The 27,953-nt window shown below is 33.3% G+C and overlaps 1 protein-coding gene across 3 annotated transcripts; it reads right to left on the reverse strand.

The window, feature by feature from the left end:
• Window positions 1-296: 296 nt before the first annotated feature.
• Window positions 297-27,013, reverse strand: LOC106160337 (syntaxin). 3 transcript variants are annotated; one of them, XM_087002826.1, is made up of 11 exons: window positions 26,800-27,013; window positions 24,330-24,416; window positions 19,220-19,319; window positions 13,466-13,540; window positions 12,874-12,947; window positions 12,344-12,452; window positions 9,644-9,717; window positions 8,832-8,969; window positions 8,308-8,418; window positions 6,519-6,649; window positions 297-4,146 (listed from the first exon to the last, which is right to left on the reverse strand). In XM_087002826.1, exons 1-10 carry the CDS (start codon window positions 26,830-26,832, stop codon window positions 6,539-6,541), a joined length of 912 nt encoding a protein of 303 aa, XP_086858952.1. In that variant the 5' UTR covers window positions 26,833-27,013; the 3' UTR covers window positions 297-4,146; window positions 6,519-6,538. The 3 variants fall into 3 exon arrangements, with proteins under 3 accessions (XP_086858952.1, XP_086858951.1, XP_086858953.1); XM_087002825.1 differs by lacking the exon at window positions 12,344-12,452 and adding an exon at window positions 11,963-12,071 and having other exon boundaries at window positions 26,800-27,009; XM_087002827.1 differs by lacking the exons at window positions 6,519-6,649; window positions 12,344-12,452 and adding an exon at window positions 11,963-12,071 and having other exon boundaries at window positions 26,800-27,009.
• Between the last annotated feature and the right edge of the window lie 940 nt (window positions 27,014-27,953).

Consider the following 27,953-nt stretch of genomic DNA (forward strand, 5'->3'; position numbering starts at 1 on the left):
TATTACGTCAAAGGGCATCCTGTTGTTTGATTTCATTTGCAAGTCAGGATGCCAATATAATAAAATATGAACCAGTGAAGCAGGAATATATACATTTAAAAGCCATACTTATTGCTTCCAAGTCAAGATGTTCCTCATAAAACAAAGGGCAGTTAGGACAGGTTGTACAGATACCCATCAAAAATGGAGCTACCACAACCTTCACCACCAGCCACGATTTCTCACCATTTCAAAATTCAATTACTTTAAATCTGGTTTTGGCTTAGCGTATGAAGAACACAGAAAAATATAAGAAATAATCTGAGACAAAACAATTTATTTCCACTCAAGTAACTGTCTTCCATACTGCACACCCGCTTTCCTCCAGAAAGGATCTATAACTACAGTACAGTCACACAAAACATTCATGTATATTTAAACATTATTTTTATTGTTGAGTTTACAATTATTAAAAAAATTGCACTTTTATATTTTGAACGCACCCTATAGATCATTAGAAGGCCTTTACCTAAAAGCATTCAGTTTTTATTCCTAAGTATTAAAGCATAAATGGCCCAACTATAAATTATAATGTTGATACTACAAAATCATACCTGATCTCTTTTTGAATCAAGATTTTACCCTTCCAATTCATAAACGAAGTAACTGTCCAAAATAAGATATTCATTTAGAACAGTCCAGTATATATTGTTTTAAATCTGAATATAAATAATTGCTCTATAAAGTCCTGTCCTTTTGATACTACCTAAAATTTTCTTTCAAATTTAATTTTAGAAACGATTAGCAAACTGACAAACTAAGTGCTCACATCGTATGGCTGAATTCGGGCTCATTGACTAAAGTATCTCCAAAATTAACATTTCCCTCTATTTTAAAATATATCTATACATACTTTCCGCACAAAAACACTGCATCATCAACACATTATAAAAATCATAAATTGGTACTTGGTTCTGAAAACCAAGCACAGAGGTTACATCAGTCTATTGGTATGGTCTAAATTATCATGACGTGGTATAGTGAAAAATACACACTTATCACTTTAGATTACACACACTGTGCACTTTCTTCTAAGCTAAAAACTACTTGTGCAAGTTATTTTTATTTCACAATGTGATCAATACAGCAATTCTATCCACCAGCAATGGCATCAACTCATGAACTTATGTTTACAAATAATTCAACATAATTGCATCAACAAAAATATCTCATTACACAGTAATTCACGTTTCTAGAAAGAATTAGCTAATAATCTCCTACATTAAAAACAAATAAATCATGTAGCTATACAATCCACATACATTTGAAATGAAAGTTATATTGTGATTTTAAAAATCTGCATACTCAACCTAGCTACAACTTAATCAACTTAAATAATATTTTTATTGAAAGAAAAAAAAAAACTTTAAAACTTTCTGAATTTATCCACATTTCAAAAACACTATAATTGCAATCTGTACAGTTCATTTCTCACATGAAACAAACACCAACTGGTCCACATTCTGACTGCGTAGCAACACACCAGGTACAGAACTACTTCTAAGCACCACAATTCTAATACAACAAGTGATCCTTTTAAAGAAAATCAAAAAGGACTTAAATGCAATACATAAAATCGACAGCTATTTATGAATTACAATCAAGAAACACACAACAGACCAGTGGTCTACATCTAAAGGTGATCTTTAGAGTTAAAAAAGATTTTACCAATGCCACGTTTTATGCCTGTATTGGATATGAAATATCAAGAACTGTGCTATATTATCATTCGACAATTATAATTATGTTTTGGTTTCAAGCTGACTTACGTGGGTGTTGGGATAAAGACATGGAGCAAAATAGACTTACTTTTTGCCATGAAGCAAGACATGTCAGACATGTCTCTGGCAGCAACTTCATAGTTGGAGGACGGACACAAGTCCTGATAAGAATATACTGCAAAATGCCACTTACACAATATAACTTCTACTTGTTGACACCAAAGCTGTCAAGATATTTCCAAGGAAGGATGTGTTGTACTTTAAACTTAAAATTGCATGTTACATTGAAAAAATAAAAAAATAAATAAAAAATTATAATCCTTCACATAAATTTGCTTTTATTTTTCTTTCAAACCTGTGATTTAAGTGAAAAAAAATAAGATAAAATAAAACCCCTTGAAACTGACAATTACAACTTTCTCTCAGGATCCAACCCACATCTACCTGTTATAATACAATTAATACTTGAACTAAGTCGGTGGGTGGGGTGCCGAGTGTACTTCGGTTGATTCATGATACTTCAGCTACCACTTGCTGAATAAAAATCACATCTAATATTTGAACATTTACATTAATGTTTGAACTATTTATGCCACTTTCTTTTATGTAGTACACAGTGACAATATTTCCATATAATCTTCACGAGATACAACTATTTAACATTACCAATTTATATTCTTCATGAGAGAAACCTATACCTGTAATCAAAAATTTGATTTAAAAAAAAAACAAAAAATCATCAATAGATAATAAGTTTAAACTTATTTACATTTACAAACACACGTGTATATATTATATATATATTAATATGTATATAGCTAATACACTTATAAAATTGCAAGATAGTTAACATAATAGCTAAAATAATCTTCCAGTCCTCAGTACTTCATACAAAAAATATTACAAACATAATGTTATAAAAAGCAACTGCATTTTCTGAGCATAGTGCCAAATTTGACTGATAAAGAAACCTAGCTTGGTATTTTCCACAAGAAGTTTAACTTAGACAAAGGATAGCCAATCAAATTTGTTTGAACCAATAAACATACATTTGTGGATTCATCATACATTTATGAATCCTAGTGCTCATGTCTATTTGAAAACTGTAACAAAATATGTCTGAAAATTATCCGCTCCTACGAACCACACCATGTTGATATGTAAACCCCTGATGGCTCACGGTCTTTCTAGGTTTTCTAATAAAACAAATTTTATGAAACTAGATGCAACATGGGTACATTTCGGTTGGAGAGAAATAAAATTTGTATTTCAGTTAAACAATTTAAGATGAATTATAAAAAAATAGAGGCAATTGTTGGAATCCTTATCCAGGAATGTTAAACTTTGGAGTTCATACACATACAGATATTCTTGAAAGTGGCAGAAAAAAAAGAAAAAAAAAAGAAAAAAACTTGGCTATCCTTATCCTTTTTAAAGCATATTCAGTATCCCAAAGAAACAACTCGAGGCAAATACTAGTATACTGTAAGACACTTGCATGTCTGAATCTCAGAACAGCCGTTCTCCCCCCTCAAATGCACTCAAACAGCAAAGCAAGTCCTTCTTCAAAAATGCACAAGTACAACAGTCTAATGGTGAAGCTATTCTTAGAAAAGCTTTCAAACTGAAGTATAATGCCATAAAAGTGAACCTTTAAGCAAAAACATCTAAATTACCAACCATACTATGATGTATTGTCTCTTCACAAGCAACTCACACTGAGTCATCCCGTTTTCTAGTCGGTATGAACACTTCATAGAACTGGATCAATATGGTAACTGTACAAGTCCAGTGAACTTTAAGTCCAAAGGAGGGACACCTGATCTGCTACTATGAAAACTTGGAACAACTTTCCTTACACCAAGTTTAGTAGCATTACCATAACGTGATAGACATTACCACTTATACAATCAATGATATTATATACAAGTTTCTGAGTACAGTAATTAGATATACAATGAGGATATAAAGAAATCACAGGCAGGAGGTTCTGGGCTATTTACACTGGGATCTAGGGAAACAGTCTGCATAAAAGAGTCCTGGCTTCTGGAATTAATTTATTTTTCAATAATATTTCTAAAAAAATTTTTTTTTGCAATCTACACCAGTCAGTTCTTCCTTTTTCTTTCTTTTTTCTTCTTTCTTTTTTATTTTCTCTAGTCTTGGATTTCCATAAGGTCTAAGCCACAGGGAATGCCCCAATATTGGCACTTTGATCCCCCAAAACAACGTCCAAAATCCTCATCATGCCAGATCTGCAGGCAACATACATGCAGTAATGTGTCGAAATAGCGTGCAATAATCACATGACGCCAACTGAGATACCAATGATGAGGGCTATAACTCCTAGTAACACCACGCAGCAAATTATCATCATAATCTTTTTCTGAAAAAATAAATGAAAATAAAAAGAACTTAAATTACAGTCAAATGAAAATACATAATATACGATAAGAAAGTGCAATATAAATTAAATATCAAAACTACACATTTTTGTTGCAAAGCAACATACTAGTATCACTCAGACTAAGCCTGACTATGATGAGAAAATTACATAAACAAAAAGTGATATTTTTGCAAAGTGATATTTTTGAACAATAACTGTTGTCTGTTTATGGATATAATGACAAACAGAGTTTTCACTTGACATTTAAATTCATCCACAAATTGAGCACAGCTTTATTCAAATTCTCAAGGCTCATTTAATTTAAAAATGCATCTATTCCACATTTCAATTTTTCAAAAAGAAAAAAAAATTCCATTAAAAAATCCAATTAAAAGTTTTCAAAAAAAAAAAAAATCTGATATTGATAAGGAGTCAGACTTTCCATATTTTATAGCATCCCAAGACATTTGTCCAAGGATACAATAGCATATTACTGGACATAGGCTCACCTGTAAGCAACCCATACCCCATCCCACCCATGAAATGCCTTCCATTAAAACAGCAGACAGGAAAACAAATACAGCTCTGCTGCCTTAGATGGACACAAAGTGACTACAGGTAATTTATAACCATCGTTGATTAAGTAAAAGGATGCCCGGTGAGCCTATATCATTCAAAATACTCTAGATAACAGACTAATTAATAATAACCAGATGAAATTATGACAAAAGTATTAGAAAATGTACTACTCAAAATTGCCATATTTGATTAAGAAATGAAAGGCAGACAAGTTTTAATGCTGGTTCATGCTTTGATGAGATAATGAAAATCAAAGGGCCACATTTCCAGGCTCCCCAAATTTATTGTTCCATACACAATCACACTAATCACTATGGTCACATTCAGGTCAGTCAAAGCTAAAGCTGATTTTGTGCAAACTTTTAAAAGCAGAAGATTTGATTTCAGACCTTCTCATTTCAAGATGAAATTTATGCTTGGGGGCTCAATACCTCCATTTTAACCCACCCACTTCCCACTGTCCTAACTGCTTTACTCAAAAGAGAGATAATGCAGTTTTGGTGGGAGTGGGTGGAGTACTATCAAAAACCTATTTCCTAAAGTTATCAAAACTGTCCTGAATATGATGTGCGTCAGAGCAACTATTTCAATCAACCACAAGCAACACAACCTAAACTTAAGCTCTACAAAGAATTAAAAGCCATATGCTACTAAGGCAAGGGATGGAGGTATTCTGTGGTAGACCCTGTGGCTAAAACATATCCAAAATTTTAAAGAGTAATTTTTTTGTAAGGTTAATTGACTGCTACATACAAAAAACAGTCAACTGGTCCACAGGTGCAAGATGAAGTTTTTTTCTAATAATCACAAACAATATTTCATAAAAATCCAAAAATAAGAATTCAAGACAAGGCACATGTAAAAAAGGAGGTTTTCCAAGGTATTCTCTTTGATTTTAAAACATTTCTAGCATTTGATTGACTGAGGGTCAAATATTGCTTTTATAGACATATCACATATAGTGCCGATAAATAGAAATAGATGGGAAATAAGGACTGGGAACTGTTACAGCTATCAATACCTCTATTTATCATCCCTCCCAGCATCCTTATTGTATTGAGACTTAGCACCTCTACATCTGATATTATTAAAGGTATATACACACAGAATGCAAAGGCAAGACAAGACACAGTTCAACACCACTCTGAAACCAATCACAAGTAATAGGTATATTTATGGAATTATAGCAAGGTATATATTGGTTTATCAGAAAAGTGCATAGCATGCGGTTTCCCTATAATAAAGTATCTAGATAGGCTACATGTCAGACAAAGGTGTGTGGTACAATTGACAGAGATGAACAAGGTTAAGTGTAGCACACAGTGGGTTTTTTTCACACCAAGATCTGTACATATGCACACAAACATATTGCCCATATATATAAAGCATAATGAATATTGAAAAGGGAACCGCAATGGTGATATGCCAGAGGAAATGTTTTCTTGAGGAAAAGATTAGCACTTAAGAGGTGATAACAATGGCAATCAACGCATTTCAATCTAGAATGTGAAAAATTAAGATCAGCCATCAAGAATCCACACCAGGTATTCCAGAGAATTCATCCACAGCAGGAAAAAGTACAAAGCACACTTCCTTTCTCTGCTTCACGAGGACAGACACTCTTAGATCCTAATTTCATTTGAAAATATATCTTGGGTTGATCTGTGGCACCAAATCAATTTGTTCACTAAAATCAATCTAAACTGTACAAAAATATGCAACGTATCAAATACAAAAAAAAAAAAGTTAAATAAAAAAAAAAAAAATAAATAAATAAAAGAGGTAATAATTACCAAAAGTTGTGGCAAAGGTGCTAGCTACTATTACCACCACATCGGTTACCACTTAGGCACACAGAGAGAATGATAATAAAGATAATCGCTAGGAGGATAACTGCACAACATATGATGAGCAGGAACTTTTTCTGCAACAAAAGAAGACAACATAGACAAAGAAGATAAGCAAAAACAACAATAATGATGACTATAGAAAATATATGCACACACATATATATGTATTTTAAGAAGTACTAAATTCATAAATCAACTTGGATGTTAAGTATGATAACAGAAGAAAGAAATGGTCGGAAACTCTCACTTGCATGTTCTCTTTGGGGGTATAAAACAGCAGAAAATTATAGCAAAGAGTTACAGTTTTTAATTCAAATGTTTTTATTTTCCTTAAAATAGGTGTCTAACCAGTACAGCACAAGCCCATATCAAGTGACAATAGTCCTACTACTATAATCAGTTATTTGCAGTTTTGTCAGAAATCAAAAATTCAAAGTCATTTCTGAAATGCTGTCACCTCTAAGAAACAATTTAGGGTTAACCAAAATGTACTATTTAATGGTTTCTACTGAAAAACTGAGGGTTTTGAAACCAATTTTTAATATCTCATAAAAAATTATTAAAAATTCTGTTAATATTCATTCAAAATCAATTGTACTGTCATAAATCTCCATCACCTTGATGCAGAAGAAGAGAAATCAAACTTTGCAAAGGATCAAGCTCCATCAGCAAGTCTTAAGGAATGCCAGTTTTGAAAAGAAACAGCACCACAGGATGAAAAAGTTGTATATATCGAGAAAATAAGAACATTTATGACATATAGAAGAATCAAATCTTATTCTTTCATTTTTTTCTAGATTATTTCTACATGTTGTCATCTAACTGTCTGCTTAATTAGTATAATTAGTATAAACTACGTTAAAGTGTGTTAGTTTTTTTCACCACCAAGAGAAACATGCAAGTACATAAAAAAATGTATGTATGTCAACTGGACTGATTGCAAGTCCATTTCTTGAGTCATTCTAACATATAAATTAATTAATTGGCTGTGTGTAAATTTGCTTCAATTAAGCTTTTTTTCTTTGGGTCATTTTCTTTTTTTTTTTACTCTTTCCTTTCTTGTTTTCTTTTCAGTATCACTATAAACCAAAAGAATGAAACAAAAAAGAGGTTGCCTTTTTTTGACATGTTAGCAAAACTCAACCTTCCAAGTTAATCTATACAACTGATGATGTTACAAAATAGAATCCAATCGAACAAAAAATTTGTGTAACATAAAAAAAAAAAAAACAATAATAAAAAAAAATAATAATAATAACAGAGAAGTAAAATCAAAATAACAACTTAGGTTGAACTTGTGATAAATTCAAAATTAAATCCAAAACTTCAAGCCCATAATGTCCACAGCCAAGTATGTTCATGACCACCATGATCTGTGTGAACAGCTGCCAAGAACACTGAAAGAGTCAACAGTAAACAGAAACAGGATACTTACCTTGGTCTGTTACAACCCCCACCCATCAAAGACCATAGCCCACTCAACCATCAATGGCCTATTACAATCTGGCTACTAAAAAACATATCTCGATAATCCCCACAGATCCCTTGTTCAGCATTTACCCAATATTTGCTGTATCACAGATAATGGAAAAACAAAGACACACGAACCCTAGGTGTGTATCCATCGTTTGAAAGCTGGGAATACCCTGAAATCTGTCAGGTCAGTGCAGAGCAAGTGTATAGACCACTGATGGTTCATCTTACCTCTCTAACCCGAACCCTGCACACTTACCCGTCGAGCTTTGCTTTGGTATTTCACTGCTTTCTTTGTGTCTTGTTTAGCAGTTTCAATGTAGTCTACTGACTGATCCACATTGTACTCTATTCTGTCAATCATTTCCCCCTGGAACACAGGACAAGTTGGGTGGAGGATACATACAAAGGCTCATCAAAGTGAGAAAATATCAAAGAAACAAACAGTAACACTGCTTTCCACTAAATGGCATTACTTAATTTAAAACTCATTTTATCAGGATTATTTCATTGAAATATATTTTAATTTCTAAAATTTTTTTCAATATTCACCATTCATAACAGCAAGGGGAGTAAATTAAGTCAACAAATCATAAGTTTACATTTGGCAGCAACCCAAGAAGGTGCCTCCTGTTTTGATTTGAAGCCCCAAAACATAGGAAGTTTCATTAGCACAACAGGATGAAGTAATCCTCACTTTCTGTAATCTAAAAATAACTGTCCAGCATAAAATCTAGGCCAACTACAAGCAATTTTCAAGAAGAAAGCAAAGTGCTAACCTACCTGCTGTTCAACCAACATAGCCATATCCATGAACATGTCATGGAGTTCTTTTATACTGTTTTCTAATTTTATGATATCATTATGTCTTGCTTCTATGTCTGCAAGGGATCTTTTTGCCTGTTCTGTTTCCATAATGATCTAAAACATGGAAAAAAAAACACTCATAAGAGGTAAAACAATGAAGTAGTAAAATTCAAATTTAGATTTATCATAATAACATACAGATAATGACTTAAGGATCAGGTATCAAAATCAAACTAAATACACCTAAAGTAGAATCTTGTCTATCACTATCATCGATCTAGAAGCAAAGAGATCATTACAATCTGTAATTACTTATTGTTGCCAAAGTTCCGTCTAATTTCAAAGATATCGCAAAAATTACCAAAACTAAATTGCATCATAAAGACAGGCCCAGAGTTATGAATTTTTAAAGATACGAACAATGTCACAGAGTTGTGTGCACAGTTAAAATTGGTGAGTAAGGTGTGTAGTAGCCTTAAGGCCCTTGCTAATGAAATTATAATTTTTAAACCATTAATAAAGTTTATTTCATATACACCACTGCAATACATGTGGAAAGTAAAATATATTTTGTAACACACCAAGTAGAATAATGTAGATGGCATATTTGTATTGGAATTCTGAACAAATCAACATACAAACTACTTGCTTGTAACCTGTCGGTAACCAAGGGTCTGTTTGTATTGGTTAATTCTTCCGCCTATCCTTAAAGCTAAAAAAAACTGTTTTTCAAATGTTCAACTGACAACAAAAAAGACCCTCTCCTAATAAGAGTCTTTCTTACTTACTCCTTGTGTAAATATTGCAGGGTTCCCAGATTCTAACATGTCTTCTAATTCATCATTAGTTGTTGACCTGCCAGCTGAAATATTAGGTTGACACTGCTATTACTAAACAGATATTAGTTTAAAAAAGATTGAGGCTGTATCATATATGATTTGAGCCCATCATCTTTGCCAAAAAATGAAAGTTTGTGAAATGGTGATGTTTTTCTTAACACCTGAAGTCCCGTTCTTTGAAAAGAGTGTAATGCTGAACCAGTTTAAATGCATGGCTGGGCAAGTGTTTACACAAAATTGCTTATAGAAATGAATTTTGTTTTCATTTTGATATTTATGCCACTGATTCTCCAAAAGAAAAAAAAAAAGAACCTTTGCCTCTACATTAAACAAAAAACAATTATGTGTTTCTTCTTTCTTCTGAGAAGGAAAATATGAAGGCATAGCTGTGCTTTAGTGAAAAAAATCATGCTCAAAGTAAAATAATGGAGACAAATATCTTATATTTATATTTATACACACACACATAAATTCATATTTAAGTGCATCTGTTACAATAAAATTTTCATATTCCGATATGACTACAGTGACCAAAATAAAGAATGACCCGAGGTGAAAAAGTGGTACAGTACAAAGATTTCTGTGCATTGTGAAAAAAATCAAAAGTTCCAATGCAGTGTTAAGAAGTAAAAGAAGCCCACTCAAGAAGTAAAATAAATAAATAAATGAATATAACATTATGATACTGTGATAGATAATATTGCACAGCCCAAGAATGTAAGATCAAGCAACTGTGAATTAATTGTTTTTTCTCAAAACAATGAAAGTGTCATAGAACGAACCAATATAATAAAATAAAAGATAGTTTAAAGTGCACATGCTAAACAAAAGTTCCATAGTTATTGACCCTCACAAATATATATAATGAATGATTTATGCAAAAAGAGTAGGACTCCCTTCCATTGCAAAAAAAAAAAAAAAAAAAAAGAACTACACAGTCCATAGTGATGGCATCCCCTGTAATGAGGCTACCATCTTCAATTTGTTCACAGTCTCTAAATTAACTTGACTTTTTGTGTTACACACACAACCTAAACCCAGTCTTTTGAACTATGAATAATGATGTGTATGCAATATGTGCTAGGGAGTGTAAGAGGGCAGGTATGGGGATCATGCAAAAGCAAAACAGGTTTGATTATACTTTGACATAGGATGGAAACCCTCATTAGCCAGCAAAGCAATTACGTGAAATCCACTTAACACTTCTTGCTTAATGTTAAAGCCATGCTGTCAGAGCAATTAACAACATATTTCGATTAAATTGCGTTCTAGATTTTCTACTACAAATACTGTAAGTAACGGCCATGTTTCAAAACAAAAATTTCTAATGTAACACTCTTCAATCAACTCTGTTCAAGTGATTCAAATCAAAAATTTGTGTTTCAAGTTAAGAGGATTATGAATGAGAAAAATAAACCAAGGCAGCAAAGCTGTCAAATGTACAGACAAAAAAGTAGAAAATAATAAAGCACAAAATAAGCTACTGTCAATTCTAATGCAATAATACATTATGCTTAGTTGCAATGTCAACATCAAATTTTAATTATGCACAATGGGTAATACTGATGTAGGTAAAAATGTGTAACAAGCATAAGGCTTCAGTCTCATGAGAGTTCAAGCTCACACTTCGAAAACACAAGAAAAGTCTGGTTTTCTAATTTCAGCTTTATGTCAATCCTAAGAATCATTCTTGAAAGTTAAAAAAATAATAAATAACAGTTTTCTTTTCATAATGTTTGTGGTGGCAGTGCACAAAGTAGGTTTTAGTCAATTCTGATGCAACATTACATAATGATTAAAGGTGTAATTAACACCAATTTTTCAATTATATACTATAAATAATATGGACATTTAGAAAATTTGATTACAATTCAGCTACATGCCTGTGGGAGATCTAAAGTCAAACTTTGAAAATGCCAATGTATGAAAAATGAAAATTTCACAAACATGTAAAAATTCCAGAAAAAGAAGCCAGTTAGATGGCTTTTCTAGCTCAGGCTGCATTTTAGTTCTATGTTTTTCTTTTCTTTTCTTTTTTTTTTTTTTCTTTTTTTGTAAATTTGAGAATCATAAGTAACATGGTTTTCTTTTAATAGGGTTTTCTTAAATTCTGATGCAATATCACATAATGTGGGAATGACAGATGCAGGTGACCGCTATATGTACAAACACATCTGTGTCTGTACATAAAAAAAACAAATAGACTAATCTAACTGCCCTCAGCTTGAAACAAAATGTTTTCGATCTGAAGAATGTCTGGTGGCTTACTGATTTCCAACTGTCGCTGGATGCGTGCTTTGCAGCGGTCACGGTAGTCAACCTGACACGCGTTGTACTCATTCATAACTTCCACAAATTTACGTGATAATGTGGCGTGCTAAAATCAAACAAGTCAGGAAAACAAAAGGATAATTAAAATCAGTAGACAGCACTACATAAAGGAATACAGAATAATGGTTGAATAAAAACAAAACATAAACACATAAAAACTGTTACACAAAGCTGAAATGAAAAAGATAAGAATAAAATAAATAGATAAATTAAAGAAACATCTCCTATAGTCTGTGGAATTGCTAAAATGGCAGAGAAAATACATATGAAAATAAACGTCATGGTCGAGTTGGAAAACACACAGAGCTCAAAGCTTACTGATTTCCATCTGCCTCTTAATCCTGGCCTTACAACCCTCTCTGTAGTCAACTTGTGCTTTGTTGTACACTTTCATCACTTCAATAAATTTGCGTGAGATGGTAGAATACTAAAAATGAACAAATTACTGAATGAAGCTGCAAGCCACGATAAAAGGCGAACACAGACAATGCCTTTAAGCTGCCTCCTCGTGCCCATGAAGAGGGCCCATATAATGTGAACAACAACACCTAAATGTACAATATGAGTCATTATAATGAATTCAATATCTAGTTTAATTCAATGTCTTTCAAGCGTTTCAAAAACAGGACATCTTACTTTCAACAAGTAAAATATACAAAAGGAAAAGAAAATTTAAGAGTTAGGTATCACTTAAAATGCTCTAGGGTAAAACTGTAAGTTGAATTGATGTAAAAATTTTGCTTTTTCCTTTAAAAAAATACATTTATTATCCAATTTTTTATGACTCTTTCTACAATTGATGCAAAAATATCACCGTGCTGGTGAAGTCTAGTGCCTATAATGCCAACCTGTGTCTTTCGTATCCTAAGATCTGCTGAAGATTTGTTGGAATGTTCTTCTTGTTCTATATTTTGGTCAATAACTGAAACAAAAATCAGCAAATATAATGGTTGCATAGTTTAAGGAAGTTTCTTTTAACTTTGACAGCTCTTTGTACACAATTTACAGAAGTACAAACTTTAATATTAAACAGTTTTCAAATATATATAGTATATAGCAAATTTAGGAAAATTAATATTCTTAAAACTTACAATATGGAAAAAGTTCACAAATTTAAGTGGAGGTAATCAATTGTCACTCTTTTTAAAACATAGGACATGAGCCTTATGTTTTAGTGTGTAGTTATATAAATTTATTCATATATAAGATAGCACTGGAGTGTAAACAGTTTGGCAGATAATGCTGATACAGCTGACATTTAACAAAGTCAGCAATTATTGATACCTTCTGTGACACAATTATGTCCAAAGAGAATTTGTCTAATGACTTATTAAGGTACAGCTTAATGGGTGAAATTTTACAGCAGCTTCAAACTTCAAAGGGAGATGGTTCAATGCATGCATTTTATCAGCAACATTCCAACAACATTAGCATGCTTACCCTTTAACTTAGCTCTAACTTTATTTGCTGTTTTCTTAATGTCAGCCATTAGTTCTTCTAATTCTTCTTTGATTTCTGAAAAGAGAAGACATTTTCACTTAAAATAACACCTTGCACAATCGAAGCGCACTTGAAGAAAGAAATAATAGCATTGTTATAACAAAATAAATAAATGAAACAATGAACTTACTTATACCTAACAATGCAACAAATCATTAATATTTTTACATCATGCTATGTTAAATGGAATGCTTTACATATCTTATGAGTGATGTGTGCGAGGACATGATTGTAAATGTACATGTTGAAAGATGTGCTCAGTTCATCAAAGATTGGAAATTGGTCTTAAAGGCTTGTTTACAGTCCATTTGTGACAAGTTAACTATTTCTATGATTCTTGCCATCCCCACAACTTGGCATGGCACATGAGTTTGCAGTAATAGTGTTAGGTGGAGCAGCAAAGTGATTAGATTGGCTCCTTTTGGTAAGAAATTGTAATTGTAGATATAATTGTCTGAGACACGAAGCTACTACATTCCAGTATTATAACTGGGTTACAGATAAGAAGTTACACATATGATTATGTATACCACATATGACAGCTCAGAGGCCTCAATTGCATGCACAGGTTGTACTAACACATATGTGAACATATCATGTTGTGAAACAAATTCAATTTGTATCTGGCAACTACATAGTCCCAACTTCCACAAAAATAATAGTCTGCATAATGGTAGCCATTTCCCAGCATTTGTCAAAATATACAAAAATTAATGTCATATGAACATCACCACCAGTCATGCAAAATGTATGGAGTATTTTTTTTTTTGGCATTGTAGTACCATATATATCTTGTTGTATACCAAGAAACCTGTACACTCTGGACCTTCTTTATTTTGCCTATGGTGTCTCCATGCATCTCTGTCTGTCAATTGGCCTTTTAATTGCAAAGGTTGCATTCGGAACAGATGATCCATGGACTAACTGGTTTAAATCTCGGCTTTGAGGATTATCACTAGGCCCCTGCAGGGCTGACAAGTGTCGTCGGTGGAGAGACCATTAGGGAATTAGCAGCATCCCTTTCAAGTGGGGTCAGCCATATTTGACAACTTGCACCCCATTTCCATAGATTAGATCGACCTACTTTAGATCAACCTAACTCCCTGGGGGTTCACGCTAAATAGCTGTCAGCCGGGCGGACACGAAAGTTAATTACCCCCTTCCAGCTTGTAGTAGGCGGGACGGACATTTAAGTCGGATTATCTGAAAGTAATCTAGTGAGACTCCCCCCGGGGATAGATCGATCTAAAATCTATGGGAATAGAGCCTTGGTCAACAGATCATCTATTCTGAATGTGGCCAAAGATGACTTGTATTCGTGTTTGTTTGTCTGCGTGTGTTTAAATGGATTTGGAAGATGTTTTGAAAGTAATGCTATCTGCCTCTCAAAGTCACACATTGCTCAAATGTGGTCAAGTGGATAAGGCACTGTAACACCAAGTCAGTGAGTTGCATGAACACAAAAGATGAATAGAATTAAGTATACAAAATGCCAGGTACAAGCAAGGACAAGATTATGATGAACCACAAGAAAAAAGAATAATTCATACGTTTTTCCCTTAAAAACAAAATTCAGCTTTTGTTCCAAAACGCGTCTTTTTAAATCGACAGGCAAATTAACATAAGAACATGGTGTCCATAATATTGTAAACTGCAAAAGCAGTTGCTATGCACCCATTCTATTTATTCATTCATTTAATTTCTTTTGATTTCAATCAAATTAAATTTGAGACAGTGGGGATGTATATAGAGCTGAACATAGAGCTGCAAAAGGCAAGGTATGAGTACTAGATTAACTTATCATAGACTGCATTCCCACAGATTTTAGATCCATCTATCCCTGTGGGCTGTCACACTAGATTGCTGTCAGTTTAATCGGCATAAATGTCTGCCCCCCCCCCCCCCCCCCCCCCCCCCCCCCCCCCACTAAAAGCTGTAAGGCGGTACTTAACTTTCGTGCGCTCAGCTGACAGCAATTTAGCATGAACCCCCAGGGAGTTAGGTCGATCCAGATGGATCGATCTAAATCTGTGGGAACCTAGTCATAGACCAAAATAAAACCTCTCTTGGAAATGCCTAGATTCAATACTGATTTTGGGTGTAGAAATGTGTAAAAACTAGATATGATCTGGAACTACAATGGCTGCAAAAGATTTGCATAGACTTCACAAGCATTTGACAAAATGCTTATATAACATTCAGAATCTCATCATGGAAATTCATTTTGAGGGCCGATTTAAGTTGAAAGTCCCTTGATCTTATATTTAACAATGACATTTTAATATCTTATAAATAAATAAATAAATAAAACATTGATTTATATTCAACTGATCAACTTAAACTTCCTTAAAGAGATATGGTGCTGATGGATTTTACAAAATTAAACTGCATTTCAGAGTACAAATGACCAAAATAAATTCTCAATTGGCAACCTCCACTTAAAGATGCAGGAGATACACCCAACAGGTGCTGGTGTTCAACACATGGCAACTATATATACCAATTTGTAAAAGCTTGCATTGTTTTCAATGCATGAAATTAAAATGAACTGGTGCACTGGGACTGCTGCATTGATGAATCTCATTTATATAGTGCACAACTAATAACCAGAACGTGCTGCTCTGACGAAGTATTTTCATAAAGGTTAAAATTCACAATTTCTGTATTATCCACAGGAGAGTTTATCAGTTGTTAATTATCCGTTATTAAGAATAGTGGTTTTGCCCAGATATCCAGTAAAATGTAAATCAATCTCAAGCAACTTTTCACGTTGTTACAAGGTTACATTTTCTAGTTGTTGCTTTGTCTATGTGTCTGAACAAGTTAGCTCAAGAAGATCATTGCAAATTGTGGTTAAAAGTTCAGGATAGAAAGTTATTTAGCAGGGAAAAAACTGATTGCAATTTCAACTGAATCTGTGTCTCAATTTTTTTTTTAGTTTTTTTTTCTCATTTTTTTCTTTGCAGAGACCTGCTCTCTTGTTAGCTGCTCTCTTCTAGTTGTTAATGTGTCTTGTGTAGCAAGAAGAAAATAGGAATACAAGTATGAAATAACACAATCGTGAAGGATGCTAGTTTAAAAATTCGACATAGATATTGGTCAGCTAAGACTAATGTACAAACCTTTAACACATGGTCACAAAATACAGATCTATAAAAAGTTTGAACCTATATTATACCATAGTAGCTTCAATTTCTCTATATTCATACAATGCTTGTCTGCAAAGCTAAGATCCATCTCCTAAGAATATGTTTAAACATTTTGACAAACTGCTATCATATCAAAATCAACAGCAGTTAAAACAATCTCACATAAATTTGCAATCAATCAGAAATAAAAGCAGACAAAAGCAGATAGCTTGAGACTTAAAAACTGCTAAAATATCGTTCTAGTATCCCATAAATCTATACATCTCTTGAAGCCGGCGAGTGGTTGTTTTCTGGACTTGATGTGTGGTTCAAGTTGAGAAAACTTATTGATTTTAGTGGTGTGATGCACTAGGGTTGGTACACTAGGTCTATAGAAGGTAAATAGCAGTGAAAAGACTGCTTCCCAGTGATGATGGGAATCTGCATATTTACTGAAGACATTGAGGTATATTGCAGTAGTATTCAGTATGATTAACAAAACACAATTTGACCACACAATGCCTACTCTGTGGAAAAAAAATTCCCAACTACCTGGAAAATATTCATAAAGATCAAGCCTGAACACTTCTATTCTCTGATGAATTTGGATTCCATCTTTTTTTGTCTATTTACTCAGAGCTAGGAGGCCATTTTATTGGGATAAATTTCTTAAGTAGAAATTAGTATTATATCCATGACATACATACATACATACATACATACATACATACATACATACATACATACATACATACATACATACATATACATACACACGCACACATACATACAATACATACATATACATACACACGCACACATACATACAATACATACATATATAGCTATGCTGGTGTACTAGTAATTCATTTAATTGTGAAAAAAAAGGCTATCCCAGACATAAACAGATATGGGTAATTAGAATATAGCCATTTACTGGCTAATATTAAGTATCAACCAAATAGAAATAGTAGAAAGAATCAGTCATTTCAGCTATAATAGGGAAGAGTGAAAAGACTGGCAAATTTTACACTTTAATAAAGATAACAAGAAACTGTTGATGAATTCATAAGGGTACACAGACTACACAATGCCAAAATGGGCCATCTCAGAAAATCTCAATGTCAAGATGATGTTTTTTTTCATAACATGATTATACTGAATGGCAAAATGGTTAACAGCTTGCCTCCACATCTGGCGAAGAGGTAAAGAGCTGACTTTTAAAGAACAGATCAAACGTGTTGATTTCTGTTTCTTGTTCAAAGTGAAAGCTTTGAGTTGAAATGGAAAAAAAAAGAGAGTTGACCTTAATTTGCAATCCTGCATTTTGCCCCGACAGGTGTCTTTGTGAAAGTGATTTGAATAGAACCTTGAATGATTTGCCACTACCTTGCCAGGCCAGTTCATATCACTAATGAATAATCAATGGCCATATCATGGATGACAAAACCCTTGCCTCACAGCATGTATTAAAATTTCCAGGAAAGCATCCACATACAGCTTCTTTATGTTTTCTGTTTTCTCTATTTCATTAAGCAAAATAGTGTTCCTAAGTCAATTTTTAAAATAATTTTCAAATTTAGAAATTAAAGTAGGCTAATGCAAACTGAATAACACCCAAGAATAAGTGGTAATTTCAATTACAGTTATCAACTTGTCTTACTTTAAGTGTTAACTCTTAGACAGAATGATCAAAGAGCAAAAGTAGGAACCACAAATTTCATTTACTACTTTTTATCTTTTTTTTAAGTCCAAAGCATCCATCTTAAAATGTTGGTAACATCATGTCTGGAGTGCAAATTTAGGTTAAATGAATATTTTCAAATTATGGCATAAGGTAGTTAAACCTGCAGTAAGTTCTTTTAATGTAGCAAATAATTTCTACAAATAGTTGCCATGAGATGTCACTAATAATTTACCAGTATAAAAGCACACTGCAACACAACATGTAGTAAAAATATAAAAAAATTGACTCAAAAATGTGAAACATAGATCAAGGGGGCCAATGCATGAACTTTCCCAAGACAGGCCTACCCAACTACCAGACTCAGCACTGAATGATCCTGAATTCACCATAATATTGGACCACATTACCCGTTTTCAAGGTGTGTGTCAGTACGCGCTTCGAAGTATCAGACGCGACACCGCTCTTGCCTAGTACGCGATGTGATAGTGATGATTCTCAGCGGGGTTGAAAAGTAGTGCATCTCATCTCAAAATTTGTTTTGGGATATGATACTGTGAAATGCCTACTGACGCACACCTTGAAAATGAGAAATGTGGTCCGATCTACCGGTGAATTCGGGATCATTTGGTGCAGAGTCTGGTAGTTGGGAAGGCCTGCAAGAGCCTTGCTTTAAATTTGGTAGTTTCATCTAATCCTATCTCAACTTAATGTGCTAAATATGTTTCATGACCTTGGTGACCTTGAGAGGTTAAATTTGGTGGTCTTCTCTGACATACATTAAGGTACAGGTATTCTTTACTTAATAATTAGTTTTTGAGTTTGTGTTTGTTCTACTTGCTACTGTTCTGAGATGCAATGGACGACAGGGTTTTCACTTACTTTCATTTGTGGCTGGAGCAGATAGAATTTCACTGTGTTTCTTTTTTACTTGGTCTACATTTTCAGCTATCTTGTCTATCATCCCTCGTATTTCTTCAACCTAAAAAGAAAAACATATATTGTTAGAATAACGTACTCTAAGATAATTCCTTCAAACTTGGGTATATATACTAGATTTTACTAATTTTTTTAGATTGATTTTTACTCCAATGAGAGAAATGGCAAAGGGGGGATCATTTGGCACAACCAGTAGATTCAAGATTTTCCTTTCAAAATTAATTTTGCTTAAAAAATTTTTATTTTCGACATTTTTTTGTTGATACAAAGATTTTTCTACTATTAAAATATCCTTGTTTATTTGACAAATTGAAATTAAAAACAAGAAGTGGGAATTTATCTTTCTTTTTGTTGCATCTAAATGGAGTAATTTCATAAATGTCAAAACCTTGACTACATTCAATTGTACATTGGTCCTAGCAGAATTGAACAGAACTTGGCAATACTTTGAGCATTTGTCTAATCCAGACAGGATCTGTCAGTTACAAATGAAGCATTATTGAATTTTCCAGCATTAACTGTAAGTAGACTTGAAGAGGCTTGATAAAGAGTTTGAGTTCAAGTTCTTGCAAGAGAGCACTTCTGATGATCAGAATAGTTTCTAAAAGCTTACATGACCGCATGGCTACTTGAGGTTAATGATAAGTTTAAAAAAAAAGCCCAGATTTACAAAAGTGAAAATTGTCTGTCATTCATCAAGCTTCATATAACATTTTGCATTACTATTTGTTAGGTTTATTGATCTTGACAGTATCTGTCACTATTTTCTTAAAGCTTTAAGCAAATTCCCTAGGGGACCCAGTCATATGATGATGTCCACTCTAGGCATGTTTATTTGTGCACTTTCTTTGATAGATTATAAATAAAATTGTCGTACTGACAAACTGCCAGATCTTAATTCCAATTCAAAGGAAGGATCTAATGCTATTGAAAGCCTTTCATGCATTATTCATAATTTTGAAGAACGTTAAAGAATATTCAGGGATAAAAAATGACTGTGCTTCATGTTAACTACACTTACCATGTCATTTAATAATCTAGCTGATCACTTTTAGAAATCCCAAAAATCTTTTTTTAATTGAAATATCACTTTTCAAAATATATATGTAAAACTGCATAATTATATATCAGCAGAAATACAAATAAGCGCAAAATCAAAATCATTTTAACTTAAAATTGGTAAGCAATTTTCAGAAAACAATCATGGACTTATTTATAGGAGGACAATATTCTAACCTGACATACTATTTGTTATATACAAAACAAAAGCAATTTTCATCAGAGAACTAACCCTCCTGGATATACAAGCTATCCAGAATCAATTCAATGAACTGGCAAGCAAAGATGTTCAGGAAAGATTACCGTCAATTAACATGATGCCATTACAGCCAAAAAATCAATGAAAATTAATGGATACATCACAAAATCCAAAATAGATTAGCATAAATCCATTTTCAAAGGCAAGAATTTGCAAAAAGTCGCAAATACGATATACAAAGTAGAGGGCAGTTTGAAATATAATTCACAAATGAAGGGTTATCAGTATTTTTTTTTTCGTTCAAGTGTCATGTTAAAACATTTAATGTTGCAAGCCAAGTGCACTTTTCCTCCTAAAGTATAATCTTTTTATGTGCTGTTCCTGGGAAATTCACACCTTAAAAATGGCTTTCCAAACACTTTTCTCTGCAGAACAACAATAAACCCTACCAGGGGAAAATGTCGATATGAGAACAGTGACCAAGGCATGCCAATCAATAGGCTACATCTGGTGGCACTTATCTCCTATGATTTACAACCGCAGTTCTTTATATTTAATGATTGACTTCTTTTCTCTGAGAAAACATTTTAACAGATACTAGTAAGTTAGTGTTAAAATGCTCCTGAGCAAAAATGTTAAGGGTATTCTTTAAAGAAAATTTTTTTAATGAGCAAATAAAATTTTGAGCAAGATTCATCTTCTTATATATGAAATCAATTTTAAGTGGCACTATCACTAGATATAATAACCACTCCATAGCAAAGCTTGTCAGAGGGGAAATGGAAAATGGGGATAAATCTGAGTTTGAGTTTATGTGGCAACTTTATAATCAACACACACACACACACACACACACACACACACACACACACACATAAAAAAGGTAGAGCATATATAAAATTTACATAACTCAAACTCCAAAGTTAGCGAGTTCAGAAATTGTTACTAGAGATACCTGTTGTGACCATGTCGGGCTTGTTTAGGCTGACCATTCACTTACTTATCCAAGCACCTCACGGGAGGCTTGACCCATCTCACCCCTCTCCAAGTAATTCCTGCATTATTTGAGATCTGTGGACTGATATGACAGAGACTTTGATGTACTTCTCACTGTTGCCAGTGCCAACTATACAGGTGCTCAACCAAAGGTAAAATTTTATTGGAATTGACCAGACAAGTTTAGTCCAATGATGGCCTAACCCATTTCCAGTAAAAGTCACCTTAATTGAGTTAAAAAAGTTAGATGTTTACCAAATGTCAAAGATACTCCATTTTGGTTATAAAAGGCAAAGCATATATAGATCTGTAAAAAAAAACCTGGCACTTAATTGTTGTTTTAACCAGGTTTTAACTGATTAAAATTTGTTTTGGGTAAAAAAAACATCCATTTATCTGTAAATCATATAAATTCTCACAATAGAGTGAGTCCATAATATTTCACAATGGCCAGCATGTCTATCTTAATAGTACATATTGATCACTGTGAGAATAAAACTATAAATAGCCACTGATTTATGTCTCAATATAGGGACTCCACCTAAGATATGGCCCATATATGTTCAAAGTTATTCTATGTTATCTTTATGTTGGAGCAGTGACATTGGCAATGACTGATAAAAGGGCCTTAGAGACCTGTGCAGGACTATAATTAATTGAACAGGATTAGAAAACAGTAAGAAGACGCAGTAAATCTGAACAATATTTTACTGACATACACAGGTTGAGCATAAATCATTTATAATGGCATTATTCCCTGATAATAAAAATATGTTACATCTTTTTTTAAATATAAATTTCAGCAAGTAATATCTAACAGAGGCTTTTTCAAGATCAAATTCTGACAAGTGTGGTAATGAAGATGTAACAGTCTACATTTGGCTAGGCTAACCTTAAGCCTTAAAATTTCCTTGATGAATTTTTTATATAAAATGTTCCAATGAAATAATTCAACAATCATTCCTACAAGTGCTAATTCTTAGGTGTTGATTCATCAATTTTCCAAGTAACAGGCTCATAGCATAGTCTATAGCATATTATCTCTGGTCTTAATCAATGTGATGAAATTAACCAAACTTGAAGTTGAGCTGTACATTCAATCAATCTTTCAAAGGACTCTGTCATGGTGACTGTGCAATAATTACAAGCTATCCCGGAAACCTCCAAATGAAGCATACTGAGCTATACGTCCTATGAGGCTAGTACGTTCACATAATGAATGACGGAATCATCAAGATTGGCTGATTCATCAACAGGCATGAATTTGAGAATCAGCAAAGTGAAATCTGGGGGAGATATCATGGCAACACCTGAAACTTCAATTGATCCAACACAGATTCTGATATATTTGCTTCTCTAAAACTCTCCTGTCTATTGATTTTGTATTCCAGCAGCTGGTGTAATGGGAAAAAGAAAGGTTGTATTGAACTGAACCTTCTGGAGAGAGGGATACATTTAGCTTGATAGCAAATTCACTACCATTGATTAAGGCAACAAACAGAGCCATCTTTCATCATTGTCCATACTTGAGATTCTCTTATGAAAAGGCTGTGCACATATTATAAACACAGCTAGAGGGTTTGGGCGGGATTTGGCAATGAAACAATGTACTTTTTACCATAAACCAAAACAACAGCCACAGACAAACGACTGGGCAGTTACATCTATGCATAATTTAAACTGATTATAACCATCTACAACTGGTGAAGTGCTGGTTAATGTATATCAAATAGTTAGAAGAATATAATCTTTGCTTCATCCTGAGTTTCAAGTATGAAAGATTAATATTATTATCATTATCAATAATAATATCATATATGCTGTATCATAAGTGTGTACATATTTGCCAAGTTGACCCCATTACTTTGAATTTCTCAGATGATCACTTTTAATCCAGTAAATAGAACAAAAAATAAATTTTATATATATCATAATATGTTAAGGTAAATGACTGACTATCCTAAAAGTAAGCCAATCTCAGAACAGCCAGTTTTTGTCTCATGTAAAAAACATGACATAAACATCTTATAATTGACTTAAATTCATAGATGAAGTATAAAATATCTGACAATATTGTAAAAATTTCTCCTTTTCTTATCTATAGCATTCAAACACACACAACTAACTTCCCAATGAAGAAGGTCAGATGGGAACCTGCACTACTACTTTATTAATGAACTGCTTCAATTAGGTGGGTAATTACGACATATACAAATGGATAAGAATTCGACTGATCACACCTGCTGTTAGCTGAGATGATTGCACCAGTTCAAAGACTGTCACAACACAAAGCCCACACATTCAGGGCATGAAACCAATAGGTTTCTGCAACACAGACCATTTACAAGATATTTTGTCAACAACAACAAGTGAGGCTCACTCTTAAATTCTGTCCCAGCCAAGTAGCTGAAAATTTACCCAGATAAACATATTGAATAAAACACACTTATGCACACACACACGTGAGCCAGACAACATGATGAGCAAATGTCGACAAACACATATTCATGATGGTAAATTGTTTAGATACAACAATGGCACGCATGGAAAATGTTCAGGATAGATCCAACAGTCAACCTAAAAATACTTCATTCATCATCTTTAAACATAGTTGACATCTATATGAATGAAAGAACACACATTAAATGCTCAGTCTGTTGCATCTTTTATCCCCTAAAAAACAGGCACGTTGATCAATTTAATAGCATTACTTTTACTATAATGCAATTATAGGTGCCAACAATAATGTGCAATTTGATTAATCTAATGCTACGGTGATATTCCCTTCTCAAAACCAACCTGTTCAAAGAATTCTTCCATAAAACCACCTCCTCCATCCAAAGTAACTGTAACATCATCTTGGCTTTCATCTTCATCACTCTGGGCCTAGGGGGAAAAAAATCAAAAATAAATATGCTACATGAATATAAAATGGCTTAAACATGACAATTACGAATCAAAGGCTGTAACAGCAACAAATGCCTTGACAGCCCAGATAGCTCAAATTGTTTTGTTAATTTGGCTATCTAGTATCATAAATGAGTACTACTGTATTTTCCATGAAAATACAGTAGTATCATAAATGAGTACTACTGTATTTTCATGGAAAACAGTAGTCTTTAAAATTCTAATGAATATACATACAAACTTTACTGAAAGTAATGACTTTGACAGTTTTGGACAGCTTTGTTTACAGGAGCAGGTGTGAGGGTAGAAGTAAGGTAGTCCTAGAAGAGACACAAACAAAAGAGAAGCAAAAAAAAAAAAAAAATCTTGGCTTCTGTATGTTGCAGTACTTATGTAGTGAGGATACCTTATTGCAAAAATATATGTATCATGACATTTCAGAAAAAACAGGGACTTGCTGCAATGCCTAGTTTTGAACTTGTTCTGCTTTTAAGCCATATTTGCAATTTCTACGTTTCAAAGAAAATGGTAAGTTAAATTTCAACTTACTGGTATATCAAGAAGTGTGTATACCTTCTGCTCAGACTCTGCTATTACTTAAACTTACAAATATTAAGATCCAATTATCTAAATTAACAATTATGTTGGTGGCCATAGAATACCAGTATAATTCTGTAACTCCATGAAACTGTGTGCAAACTTCAACCATTAAATTTGTATTGTGATGCCTCGTGTCATTTTTGTTTTTATTTTATCATTGTTCTATTCCTCTACTTTTCTCTCTAATAAATTGACACCAGAAATGAGTCAACCTCATAACAATCACACAACTCTGCCATTTTATATGTCACCTCAATTTCTAAGAAAGGGCCAACCCAAATGTAGTGCTTTCTATATCAAGTATTTCACAATCAAAGTACACATGCAGAAATGCCCCAGATTCATGTATACAGGATAAACATGATGCTAACACGACACAATCTTAACAACTCAGGGGAAAAAATCTACTCTGGTTTAAATCTGGTTGGCTACTATCACTTGACAGGAATGTTGATTTGGTGTAGAACCATACCTGACATCAGGCACTAAAGGGATGTTGTTTTGTACACAAGAGATTATCGAGGGAGAAAAAGTTTGGTGTATATGTATAAAGACATAATTGTAATATAGGCAGGTAATATTACATTTATTCATTATATCTATAGTTCTGTAAATTGCTCATATTATATTGATCAGAGAAAACTGAAATTCAATCAGTCGCTATCAATTTTAGAATAACCTACCTTGTAACATTACAATACAATACTTTATGTAAAATGATGAAAAATAAATATATATATTTATATATTCACACAAAAAAAATGAATTTCAGAGACTTGATACACAACTGTACAAGCATAAGGAGGTAATAAAACTGAGCAGGCAATAAGACAATAAAATCACAAGCTTTCATTAAAAATCTCCCAATTTTTCCTGTATATCTATGCTGACATCAATTTATGGCCAATGGTCTGTCACAACTATGGCTGAAAAAGAAAGCACTAACTACATCCTAGTTCAAGATAAAAACTCTACAATGGTGGTCCATCCAACAACAGACAGATTCTCTTCTGAATGTTCTTCCTGAATTTAATATGTCAGATAGAGAGTATGAAAGTTTCTGAACAAACTAAAACAAGCCCATATCTGAAAAGAAACTTGCATTATTTTGCCATACTTAAAAAAAACTATTGATGCAAGATAAAAGAGAAAAATTAAAATGTTTTAAATATAAGTAATTATCTATATTTTGGTATTATGCCTACCAAAAGAGATGAATTTTCTTAAAATAATTTTATTTGCAAATTTTCAAAGGAAAAATTGATAGATCTTTCACAGCACAACCCAACTTCTCAATTTCACTTTTAAGTGAATTTCATTTAAAAAAAGCCCTTGCAATTTTTCTCCTTCATAAATATATAGTTTTTTTTTTTGTGTGTGAAAACCAGTCGCCCTAAAACGGGTACACCATTGCGAATATTTGTTCACAGTGTATTACTACTGAGCGAGATATGCCTCTGTATCAGCTGGATGGCTCAGACACAGCGCAGTTGACACACTTCTTCTATGTCAACAAATGTAAAGTCTACGACTCTGACTACGACGGGGTGCAACTTGCACAAGGATTTAACAAGAGCCTATATCGTAACTATGTATTATGTATCAAATTTAGAGCCAAAACATATTTTCACATCAGATTCATTTAAGTCCAAAAAGTAAATAAATATAACTAAATACGGTGTGGCCATTTTGATTCTGAAGCAAACACTCCAGTGCATAGTGCCGAGCACTTGAAATAAAATGAATCATACGAGATACCCACCGCTTTCAGGGCGGCCAACCTATCCCTCGTCATCTTCCGAACGCTGTGACCTTAACTGTTCCTGGATAATTCACAGATAAACTATTTCATTTAAACTCTGCATAGAACAAATGTAAGATAAGGGCAAAAATACAGAAAAATCAATAAAATTGTAATATTTCCAAGCTGAAGATGTCCATAAGCACGCATGCGTGAGGCGTATCTCCAGCTTCCGGGGTTGAGTACTAATTTAGTCACCAAACCCAAAAGAGCTCTTACACAGGGTAATGGTAAAATGCGCAACGGGAAACACATTGGCAGCTACTTCAAACTGTAAAACAACTTCCAAAATTACCTTCTCAAAAAGCAAATACAGATAATCACTTACACTTACTATATATGTGTATTCTCTTTCTGTCTGCATGATGCAATCTGAATCTGAAATAAAACATGTTTCAAAGAAACATCTTTTAAATATCTTTTAAATTTAAAATACGACTAAAAACGGGAAATAAGACAAAACCTACAGTCGAATGAACGAATGAATTCGAGTTGGCATTGGCCTTTGAGTATTGAGGATCCTACCGTAAACCTGTCATGATCTGTTCCAATTAGTATTTTAACTTATATGTTAAAACGAAGTCAAAACATGCTTTTTCTATGGCTTTTTTTCCATCAAAAGAATCTTACTTCTTCCTCAAGTGTTATTTTGAAATATCTTATAATGGGTCACGTTTGAGCCTTAAGATATGCATTAAATATAAAAAATGGTGCATTTTGCAGTTTCACAAGTGGTTCCTTTTACTAAATCGGGCCAGGTTTTTATTTGTGCGTTCTGGGTGACCATATACACGGTAAATGTAGATTCTGGACTAAACTTCCCGAGCCAACCCGCGAGTTTCATGAAAAAGTTTAAAAAATATTTACTAGTATTGTAATATTGTATTTTATATGTTGTGAAAAATGCTGCATTATAATAAACTGAGGAACAACCTGGTTGTACATCTAATATACAGCATGAATACATGATTTGACTTTTTCTGCTGATGATTTCGGCGCAAATGATATTGGTATGATACTCCTCTTCTCAAATTCTCCTCCAATCCGTTGACAGACAGTCTAATGTCTGAGACGATGTTTTAGTCAAAGAATCCGATCAATTTTGTAAAACAGTA

Source organism: Lingula anatina, chromosome 1 (genome assembly GCF_051362555.1).
Source record: "Lingula anatina isolate TDL-2025a chromosome 1, LinAna3.0, whole genome shotgun sequence".
NCBI lineage: Eukaryota > Metazoa > Brachiopoda > Lingulata > Lingulida > Lingulidae > Lingula > Lingula anatina.

Coding starts and splice junctions, on each gene's coding strand:
- LOC106160337 (XM_087002826.1), bottom strand. CDS start 26,832: ATGACGAGGGATAGGTTGGCCGCCCTGAAAGCG. Junction 19,320..24,329: donor TGGAAGAATTCTTTGAACAG/GTTGGTTTTGAG, acceptor TTTTCTTTTTAG/GTTGAAGAAATACGAGGGAT. Junction 12,948..13,465: donor AGTTAGAGCTAAGTTAAAGG/GTAAGCATGCTA, acceptor TTTTTGTTTCAG/TTATTGACCAAAATATAGAA.